Source organism: Thalassophryne amazonica, chromosome 19, assembly GCF_902500255.1.
Source record: "Thalassophryne amazonica chromosome 19, fThaAma1.1, whole genome shotgun sequence".
Classification (NCBI taxonomy): Eukaryota; Metazoa; Chordata; class Actinopteri; order Batrachoidiformes; family Batrachoididae; genus Thalassophryne; species Thalassophryne amazonica.
In genome coordinates this window covers 72,063,711-72,075,139 of record NC_047121.1, presented here as the reverse complement: position 1 = coordinate 72,075,139, position 11,429 = coordinate 72,063,711, and the positions used below count along the sequence as shown (strand labels likewise).

Here is an 11,429-nt window from a genome sequence, read left to right as displayed (position 1 = left end):
AGCGGAAGAAAATGGATGGATGGATGGAATTACAATATTGTCACGATTGTTCGCATTTTGTTAATGATACATTAAGAAAACCCAGATGTTCACGGCTGATGTCACTGTATGAGTGTGAATTTGAAATAAAGATTTGTGACACTAAGTAGACGCAGTGAAAGTGAGGAGACACATCCGTTACAATTAAAAGTTTCTGATGAGGAAATGAATAAAATTAGTCTGGAATGATTTCATGAAGCTGCTTTAGATGAGAAAGAATAGAGAATGCCACATTCATTACCCCGAGTCATTTCAGTTCTCCATCTTAAAAATGGACAGTGTGGCAGAATGAGTGTGCGTGTTAATGCATAATTTCTATTTTTCATGACCAGACTAAAAATTAAGTCGATTTTCAAAAAATATTATCAGGCTTTTAAATAGATTTCTTCCCCTTTTTTGGAGCCTTCAAAACCAAAATCGGTTGTTACAGAAGAGCGACAGATTGGGGGGAGGGGGGGAGGCAGAGACAGTGACAACAGAAACAAGGCTTTCTGAAACTTTGAAACAAACAAACCAAATGCATCCCAAAAATGATTCATTGCAAATGTTAGAGCATGTAAACCAGTTGCTTCAATGATTCGCTCTTTCAAAGTGCTAAAAATACTCAATGAACCATTTGGTGTGTTGAAACACTGGAAACCATTTGCGCTCATTGCTTCACAAAATGGTTCATTTGTGGTCACTCAACATGGTAAAATGGTTCACTATGTTGAAACACAAAATGAAATGTTTACGTCAGAGAATGTCATTGTGTCAAAATTATTCAAAGATAAAATTAACACTAAATTAAACAATTGTTTCAAAATGTTTGAAACATCAAATGAAACACTTGACCCATTTTGAAACATTTGAAATGAACCAGTTGCTTTGCAAAATTGCTTATTTTTCAAAATGCTCAATACAATGAATTAAATAAACACTTGAAAATTCTTTACTGCTTCAAAACACATGAAATACTAAATGAAATGTTTGTTTCAAATATTTTTTTAAGAGTTAATCATTTCAAGAGTTTGAAAACAATAGCTTCAGAATACAATTTGATTAAACATGCTTTAAACACAAAATGAAACATTTTAGCCTTGAAAATAAAATAAATAAATAAATTAACCAAGATCTTTGTAAAACTGCTTGTATTTTTCAAAATGCTCGATACAGTAAATTCAATAAATACTACAGAAATTATTTACTGTTTCAAAACACTTGAAACAGTAAATGAAATGCTTGCTTCAGAAAGTGTTTTGGAGTTTTGAAACTCTTGAAGTGGTAAACAAAACAACTGTTTCAGTGTGAAACAACTGTGATTCACTATTCAAGGTCACAGGTTAAAGTCAGGAAAAATCCTGGAAAATGAGAAAAATCCCTATCTTTAACATTGAACGCATTTTCAAAACTTCATAACTCTGACAAGAAAGATCAAATTTCTTTGATATTTGAGACTGTTATGTAGGATGGCATCGTTTAATGACTGACAAAGTTTGATCTGGATCTGATCCAGATTACAGATTTTGTGGCAATTTAATTGTAACATTGAAAACCCTATTTAATGTATATTTTACATTATATCTTAACCAAACATGCCCCAATCACTCTCATATTTGAATGTGAGGTGCAGACTGGCACTCACTATCACCTGACAAAGTTTGATCCGGATTGTGGATTTTGTAAACATTTGAGTTTAATATTGAAAAGCCCATTTGATGTATATCTCAATATATCTCAATCAAAAGTGCCTCAATCAACCTCATTTTGACAATGAGGTGCAAACTGGCACTCTCAATGAACAGACTAAGTTTGATCCATTTTACTCGTAGCTCATGAAAAGCCACTTCTAACAGGACTTGGCAGAAGTTTGTGCTCACAAGCGCGGTGCTCTAGTTAGATTTTAAAACACTAAATGAAACAATCAAGAATAGATTTCGTGTTTGAAATCACTTGTACTTCTAGTGCTGAATCTTTTTATTTTTTCTCTTTTAATTCACATCACATTTTAGGTGAGTGATGTATGACGATGTGCGGGGCACTATGACCCGGCAGACCGTCTGCTGTTTTATGAGAAAAAAAAAACAAAAAACGAAGCTGTGATGAGTTGATGTTTGATGTCAGCGCGTCTATAAAACCCAGACTTTGTGTTGGCTCGCCATTCATTCACAGCGAGCCCCAACGAACGCATCTCTACGCCGCATGTGCAATTTCTGAGGATTATGCAGCTGTCGTCTGCGCCAGATGCGCCTGGATGCGAGGACGCACGGCGCGCCATTTACGCACAAACCTAAAACTTAAGATAACCTTTTTTTAATGGATAAAAATGGGAAGGTCGGACTAACTTGCAAAGGATGGATATTCTGTACCTTTAATTAAAGCGTAAAAACTTTAAAAATGAAGAAAGGAACCATTATATCAGACTGATGCTACACATCCGCTTGGATGGAGCGGAACACTGGGTGTTTTACTCCATCAAGACAAAAAGCGACAGATCTCAGAATGTGAATTTAAATATGAAAACAGGTGATTAAAAGTTATGGAGCGCCCCGGTCAAGTCGAGCCACCTGAGCCGGTGAACGCCACGAACACCACGTTTGCTCCGGATTCATCCACGACAGAGGACGGCGCGGAGAGCCTCGCCTACCAGATCGGCCTGGCGGCGCTTCTGTCTCTCATCACGCTGGCCACAACTTTATCCAACGCCTTCGTCATCGCCACCATCTCCAAGTCCAAGAAACTCCAAACACCTGCCAACTTTCTGATCGCGTCCCTCGCCGTCACCGATCTGCTGGTGTCCATTTTGGTGATGCCCATCTGCGTCCTGTACACGGTGATCCACACGTGGACGCTGGGACAGATCGTGTGCGACATCTGGCTGTCGTCGGACATAACGTGCTGCACGGCGTCCATCCTCCACCTGTGCGTAATCGCTTTGGATAGATACTGGGCCATCACTGACGCGGTGGAGTACGCGCAAAAGCGCACGCCGGGACGCGCAGCCGGGATGGTGGCCACGGCTTGGGTCATCGCCATCTCCATCTCGCTGCCGCCTCTCTTCTGGCGACAGGTGAAGGCGGAGGAGCTGACCAGCTGCACCGTCAACACAGACCACATCTTCTACACCATCTACTCCACCTTCGGCGCCTTCTACATCCCTACGCTGCTGCTGATCGTCCTCTACGGAAGGATTTACGTGGAGGCGCGGAAGCGCATCCTGAAGCAGTCCCCGCAGAAACCGGGGAAGAGGTTCACCTCGGTGCACCTGGTCACCAACTCTCCCGGATCGGTGACGTCCACTTCTTCTCTAAAGTACGGCAGAAACGACACGCAGTCCAGCGACACCGGCTCGTGCGCCAGCGAGGTCAAAATCACGGTGTCGGACGCGCTTTTGGAGAAAAAGCGCATTTCTGCAGCTCGGGAGAGGAAAGCCACCAAGACGCTGGGGATCATCCTCGGCGCTTACATCGTGTGCTGGCTGCCGTTTTTCATTTACACATTGGTGGTGGGCACTTGTGACACGTGTTTCAACCCTGACTTGTTTGACTTTTTCACCTGGTTGGGTTACCTGAACTCTCTCATTAACCCGATCATATACACCATGTCCAACGAGGACTTCAAGAAAGCTCTCCAGAAACTCGTGCGCTTCAGATGCTGCAGGTCGTAGGAATAAAATAAAAAAATAATGTGCATTTTGTTTCCCCCTTGAGCACAACTTCAAATCATTTTGAAATAGTTCCACATAAAGATGAGACATTTTGTAAGACACATTGTTCTTTTAGTCATAATGGGGAGGAAAAAAATCAGCTCACATGCTTTTCAGCTTTGCATCACGTTTAGACTGAAATCTGTAACAATTCTCAATTAAAAAAATATATTTAATTTACTAGGTTTAAAAATAACGTGTAGGCCTATATACTTAATCTCTAAATAATTAATTCGACACTAAATTATTATTTAACTAGTTTCTTAAATCCGTAGCTGGACATTTACCTAAATATTTGCCAGAACCTGTATCTAAATATATTTAAGAAAACATTTTCTCATTTGTTTCAATGTCATCTCATTCAATATTTGTCAAAACCTTTATTTAAATACTCATTTGTCCAGATATTTCCTTAAATATGAAACTAAGCATTTACCTTTAAAATATTTAGTATATAATTAAATACTTGACAAAACATTCAGGTAAATACATGCATCTGAAAAGTATTCACAGCGCTTCACTTTTTCCACTTTTTGTTATGTTACAGCCTTATTCCAAAATGGAGTGAATTAATTTTTTCCCTCAAAATTCTACCCACACCATCCCATAATGACAACATGATTTTTTTTTTCAAATTTATTAAATAAACAAACAAACTAAGAATTCATAAGTATTCACACCCTTTGCTCAATACTTTGTTGATGCATCTTTGGCAGCATTTACAGACTCAAGTCTTTTTGAATATGATGCCTCAAGCTTGGTGCACCTATCTTTGGACAGTTTGGTCCATTCCTCTTTGCAGCACCTCTCAAGCTCCATCAGATTGGATGGGGAGCATCGGTGCACAGCCATTTTCAGATCTCTCCAGAGATGTTCAGTCAGATTCAGGTCTGGGCTCTTCACTTCACTTTCACTTTATTTATTCAGTGTTTCCAAAGGAGCAACGAGCTGTACAGCAACGGGTATACAGAAAAGCACAAAATAAAAGAAAAGAAAAGAAAGAAAAGAAAAAAAACACACCAAACATTCAGTACACAAGGGGGACACAGTACAGACCTGGATCAATGGAAAAGGAACCGAGTTACCTAACACGATTTGCCATCAACCCTATGTATCTGCTTCTCTCCTCCGATCAGCATTCAGAACAGAGATAGCCACAGGTACAAAGGAATGCTTATATCTGTTACTCCTCACTGTAGGAAACCTAAGCCTCGCTCCAGATGGCAAAAAACAAAATTCACCATGGAGAGGGTGGGCCAGATCAGATAAAATTCTCTGAGCCTTCCTCCTCACCTGTCTGGAAAACAAGTCAGACAGTGAGGTCTGCTGGGCCCCCAAAAGCTTGCTGCACAATTCTACAATGTTGTGAAGTGGCTTCCTTGCTTTAATGCTGAGATTTCCGTACCAGCACATCATCGAAAAATTTCAAACCGATTCAATACAAGATTTATAAAATAGGGTCATTATTGTCCTGTCCACTTGAAAATATGACAACTTACGAAGACAAAACAGATGCTGCTGCCCCTTCTTGTACAGCAGGTCTGCATTGTCATTAAAGTTCAACTTGCTATCGATCAGCATTCCCAAGTATTTATAGTTGTCCACATACTCCACCTGTTGGCCTTTGATTGTAGTGGTTTTGGGTGAGGACATCCGTTTCCGAAAGTCAATAACCATATCTTTTGTCTTGTCAACATTCAGCTGCAAGAAGGAGTCGTCACACCACTGAACCATATCTGCCACGACAGGGCCATGTTCCCTTTCATCACCATGCAGGAGACTGATTATAACAGAATCATCTGCAAATTTTAAAATATGGCGATTCTTATAGTGGCTGCAACAGTCATTTGTATACAAAATATACAAGAGAGGGGACAGCACACAACCCTGTGGTGAGCCTGTTGAGGAATATAAAACATCAGAAAGGCAACCATTTACCCTCACTCGCTGAGATCTCCCTGTTAAAAGTTCAAAATCCAACCTGCCATAGTAAAATCCAGTTTAAAATCCTTAACAAGCTTATTTATTAAAATATGTGGTTGGATAGTGTTAAAAGCAGAAGAAAAGTCTAAAAAAAAGAAGACGTGCATGTGCCTTAGAACTTTCTAAATGCTTCAGGACCAGATTTAAGAGGGTGGCAGTAGCATCCTCCACGCCTCGACCAGCCCTATAAGCAAACTGAAGAGGATCGAGTAAATGCTCCACCTGTGAAAGAAGTTCATTCTTCATCAATTTTTCAAAAGACTTCATTACTAATGAAGAGCCACAGGTCTAAAATCATTGAAGACCTTAGGGGATTTGGTTTTGGCCACAGGGATTATTATGCTTTGTTTCCAAACATTAGGAACCCTCTGTTCATTGACTGACCTTTGAAATATATCAAAAAAGACTGGGCCTAGTTGTTCTGCACAAGAAGATAATAAACGGCCGCAGATATTGTCTGGCCCTGGACTGTTTTTGGCCTTGATTCTTTTGAAACAGGTAACCACAGCCTGTTCATTAAAAGGAGGAGAACCTGGGCATAACAAGTCATTTTTCCATTTACAGATTTCATGATTAAAATCCAGAGACTCAAATCTCAAATAAAAATTATTAAAATCTTGGGCCAATTCTTTTCCAGATTTAGTGTCATTAAGAGTTATCTTGTGATTATTATTTTTCTTCCTATTTGATCCTAAAATCAAATTGAAACCATCCCAAACGGAGCCCATTTGGTTTTGGCTAAATTGTTTTTCTAGTTTGGTCTTATAACCCAATTTAGCCTTCCTGATCTCAGTTTTAATCTCCCTTTGAAGCTTTAGCACCTCTTCCCGATTTCCCTCACGAAAGGCTTTCATTTTCCTGTTAATTAAAATCCTTACAGATCTTGAAAACCAAGGTTTACTGTTCGGATATATTTTAACAGTCTTTTTAGGAATCAAAAGATCTTCACAAAAGGTTACATAGCTGCTGATAACATCAGTCAGCTCATCAATATCAGATGAGCTTTCTTTAAAAATATCCCAGTCAGTGCTTTCAAAGCAGCCTTGAAGGCCCATAAGAGCATCCTCTGTCCACAGCTTGGACTGCCTGGTCAAAGCTCTGCCCTTCCTCAAAACAGAGCGATACGTTGGGATGAGCTGCACGCAGTTGTGGTCAGAACTTCCCAAAGGTGGGAGAGAGTAAGACCTATATGACGGCATGACACAGCGTCCACAGCAGAAACAGAGCAACAAGCTCCATTCCCAACACAATGTTCAATGGGCAATTAAAACAGGTCCTTCTTCTTAATACACAAGTCAGAAACTTGTTACACACCTTGATACTCAAACAGACTCATATATCAAAAACGAGACAGAGACGTTCCCATTTGCTGCTGGTCGCTGCACGAGCATGCGCCCTCGCATCTCTGGCTGGGCCACTGAAGGACATTCACAGAGTTGTCCTGAAGACACTCCTTTGATATCTTGACTGTGTGTTTAGGATCATTGTCCTACTGAAAGCTGAACCGTCGCCCCAGTCTGAGGTCAAGAGCGCTCTGGAGCAGGTTTTCATCCAGGATGTCTCTGTACTTTGCTGCATTCATCTTTCCCTCAATCCTGACTAGTCTCCCAGTTCCTGCTGCTGAAAAACATCTCCACAGCATGATGCTGCCACCACCATGCTTCACTGTAGGGATGGTACCTGGTTTCCACCAAATATGATGCCTTGCATTCATGCCATAGAGTTCAATGTTTGTCTCATCAGACCAGAGAATTTTGTTTTTTATGGTCTGAGAGACCTTCAGGTGCCTTTTGACAAACTCCAGGTGGGCTGCCATGCACTTTTTACTAAGGAGTGGCTTCTGTTTGGCCACTCTACCATACAGGCCCAATTGGTGGATTGCTGCAGAGATGGTTGTCCTTCTGGAAGGTCTCCTCTCTCCACAGAGGAATGCTGAAGCTCCGACTTGGTCACCTCCCTGACTAAGGTCCTTCTCCCCTGATCACTCAGTTTAGCTGGACGGCCAGCTCTAGGAAGAGTCCTGGTGGATCCAAACTTCTTCCATTTACGGATGATGGAGGCCACTGTGCTCATTGGGACCGTCAAAGCAGCAGAAATGTTTCTGTACCCTTCTCCAGATTTGTGCATTGAGACAATCCTGTCTTGGAGGTCTACAGACAATTCCTTTGACTTCATGTTTGGTTTGTGCTCTGACATGCAGTGTCAACTGTGGGACCTTATATGTAGACAGGTGTGTGTCTTTCCAAATCATGTCCAATCAGCTGACTGTTCAGCTGTAGAAACATCTCAAGGATGATCAGTGGAAACAGGATGCACCTGAACTCAATTTTGAGCTTCATGGCAAAGGCTGTGAATACTTATGTACATGTGATTTCTTATTTTTTATTATTTTTAATAAATTTGCAAAAATCTCAACTTTTTTCACATTGTCATTATGGGGTATTGTGTGGAGAATTTTGAGGGGAAAAAGAATTTCATCCATTTTACAATCAGACTGTAACATAACAAATACTTTGTGGATGCACTATAGTTGTCAAAAAATTTTTTTATCTAAATATTAAAATATTTAACTAAACACATAATTACTAAATTGACTAAATTAATTATAATAATTATAATAATTATTTACCTTGAATTATATAAATAACTGGCTAAACATTTAGCAACCTAACTAATTAGACATTTAATTGAATATGTAGCAAAATATTTAATTCAACATTTTGCTACTCATTTGTCTAAATATCGAGGTAAATATAAAATGAAATATTTACCTTGAAATATATGGTATATAATTAAATAATTAGCTAAATAATTGTCAGACCCTTTTGCTAAATACCCAGCTATTTAATTGAATATTTAGCTAAATAAATGCTTTGCTAAATCTTTAACTAAATGTTTCACATAAACACATAAAATTCTTTAAAACCCATAGTAAACTAACTTTTCTTACATAAAAATGGCATGAATAATTATAGTTTTCAACCTAAATGTGATTAAAAAAAGGTCTTTGCTTAGTTGATTTTACTTTGCTGTCATTATGGCTAAATGTGGAAAAACTATTAATTTGAACATTTATTAGTTTGCAAATGGTGCAGAGTCAGAGTTCCAAAGATTTGAGTGGAAGAAGATATAGATTCAGTAATTTGAAATATATAATGTTGTTCAAAAATATTTCATAGAATAAATATTGTCATTTATTAAGGAGAGCTTCTTTTTTTTTTTTGCATTTCATTTTTGCATTATTTTCATGTGATGATGATGACTTTAAGGTTGAGACTTTTGAGTTGTTGCCTCAGTGAAATCAGGATCATTTCTGTATTAATCCTGTACAAATATGGTTAATTTAATCGTAATTCTCATAAAATGTGTATGTGCATTCATGCAGAAATTCTACCTTATATACCATTGCAGCCAGACAATGTTTTTCTGCCCTGTTTACAGTGTGTGTGTGTGTGTGTGGGGGGGGGCAGCTGGAAAAAAGTCAATGGTCTGCTTTTTGTCCCATTCAAAAAGGGTTTCAGTTTGGCTGAACAAACATTATTTTATTGGTTGTGTGGACGTGTTTGCTGCATTTGTGGTTATATGGCGAATGATTTTCCTGCTGTGAGTAAGTTAGTAGAGATTCAGGTTTGATTTGGAGATTTTTGTTATCTCTGATGTGATCTGTTCATGCAGAAATGTTGTGCAATAAAGTATTTGTTTGGCACATTTGTTCAAAGTGTGAGAGTTTCAAAGTCAAATCGTCCACATCGGCCAATCTACATAACTGTGTGCGATGAATGCCACGGGCCACGCTAGGGTGAGATTTGATGGGGCTATTTTGAGCCTGAATTTCTCACCATCATTGCTGTGTGGCTGATCCGCTCCTATAGTGCCCACGGTTTGCATGCTGTTTATGTATTGTACTTGTTTCAAGTGAGCAAGTTCACAGCACTCACACAAATTAAGTTTTATATTTAGTCACTGCCAGATTGAAAACACTTCATCTGATGGTTACGACTGAATCATTTCCATTAGTCTGTTTGCTTTAATGTACTATATATATTAGAATAGCCTTTATTCACCAAGTATCCACAAGAATACAAGGAATTGTATATACTCAACAAAAATATAAACGCAACACTTTTGGTTTTGCTCCCATTTTGTATGAGATGAACTCAAAGATCTAAAACTTTTTCCACATACACAATATCACCATTTCCCTCAAATATTGTTCACAAACCAGTCTAAATCTGTGATAGTGAGCACTTCTCCTTTGTTGAGATAATCCATCCCACCTCACAGGTGTGCCATATCAAGATGCTGATTAGACACCATGATTAGTGCACAGGTGTGCCTTAGACTGCCCACAATAAAAGGCCACTCTGAAAGGTGCAGTTTTATCACACAGCACAATGCCACAGATGTCACAAGATTTGAGGGAGCGTGCAATTGGCATGCTGACAGCAGGAATGTCAACCAGAGCTGTTGCTCGTGTATTGAATGTTCATTTCTCTACCATAAGCCATCTCCAAAGGCGTTTCAGAGAATTTGCCAGTACATCCAACCAGCCTCACATGTTGTGTGTTGGGGGGGGCGTGGCTGGTTGTGTTGGTGTTCTTTTCTTTTCTTTGCTCTCCAGGTGGCATGAGGGCTGATTTGTCTGTGGAGAAAGTGCTGGCTGAAGAGTCCTCACCCTTATTAGCGTCATGTGGAACACCTGTGGCAGGGGCTCACGTGCGGCCTTGAAGACTTACAGCTGGAGCAGATAATTGGATGGCGTTCTGCATATAAGTCATGTGTGATTTGAGCAGAACTGCCGGGAACTCGACCTTGTGACGTTTGTTTGTGAGACGCTGAGGACCGCGCCTGGGTTTGACATATCGAGCCCGTGAAGCAGGGAAGGGTGAGGACACATGCTGTCAGCACACGCTAAAGGTAATTAAGTGATTAAGTAATTGTTGATAGTATCTTGGTGTTTTGTTACACAGTAAACTGAGACGTTGAAGAGAATTGTGCGGCTTGCTTCTCACTGCGGTGGCGTGCAGGATAAGTGATCCTCCACTTGTTGTGAGAGGCTGCTCATTTGCATAAAGTTAAAAAGAAACATTGACCTAAGTGTGTTGCTGATAGCGTGTGTTATGCAAAAGATAGAGTTGTATCTGCTGACTCACCTCACCTTTTCTTTGCTCCACAGAGAATCGGTTCATCGTGTCCACCTGGGGGGTGTTTGCCGGTGGTAGTGAGTCCAGGAGCGCCGGACTTTAATCCTTGCGGGCGCTGGAGAACGTGCCACTTATCACTCCACCAGAGGGTCACTTTTTATGTTTTATATTTGTAAGCACAGGTGAAAAATAAATTGTTTCTGTTGGGAACCGCCTTCTGGTTATTTTGACAGCTGGGTTCTGTCAGACGCAGGTCCGCTCCTCAACCCGCGTCGACACATAACATCACAACCGCAGACCACGTGTAACCACACCAGCCCAGGACCTCCACATCCAGCATGTTCACCTCCAAGATCGTCTGAGACCAGCCACTCGGACAGCTGCTGAAACAATTGGTTTGCATAACCAAAGAATTTCTGCACAAACTGTCAGAAACCGTCTCAGGGAAGCTCATCTGCATGCTCGTCGTCCTCATCGGGGTCTCGACCTGACTCCAGTTCGTCGTCGTAACCGACTTGAGTGGGCAAATGCTCACATTCGCTGGCGTTTGGCACGTTGGAGAGGTGTTCTCTTCACGG

The 11,429-nt window shown here is 40.3% G+C and overlaps 1 protein-coding gene across 1 annotated transcript; it reads left to right on the top strand.

Moving 5' to 3' along the window:
* The first annotated feature begins 2,459 nt into the window (after positions 1-2,459).
* On the top strand, positions 2,460-3,835 carry LOC117500954 (5-hydroxytryptamine receptor 1B-like). Its single transcript, XM_034159753.1, has one exon. The coding sequence runs from the start codon at positions 2,558-2,560 to the stop codon at positions 3,683-3,685; it is 1,128 nt and encodes a 375-aa protein (XP_034015644.1). The 5' UTR covers positions 2,460-2,557; the 3' UTR covers positions 3,686-3,835.
* Positions 3,836-11,429: the final 7,594 nt, after the last annotated feature.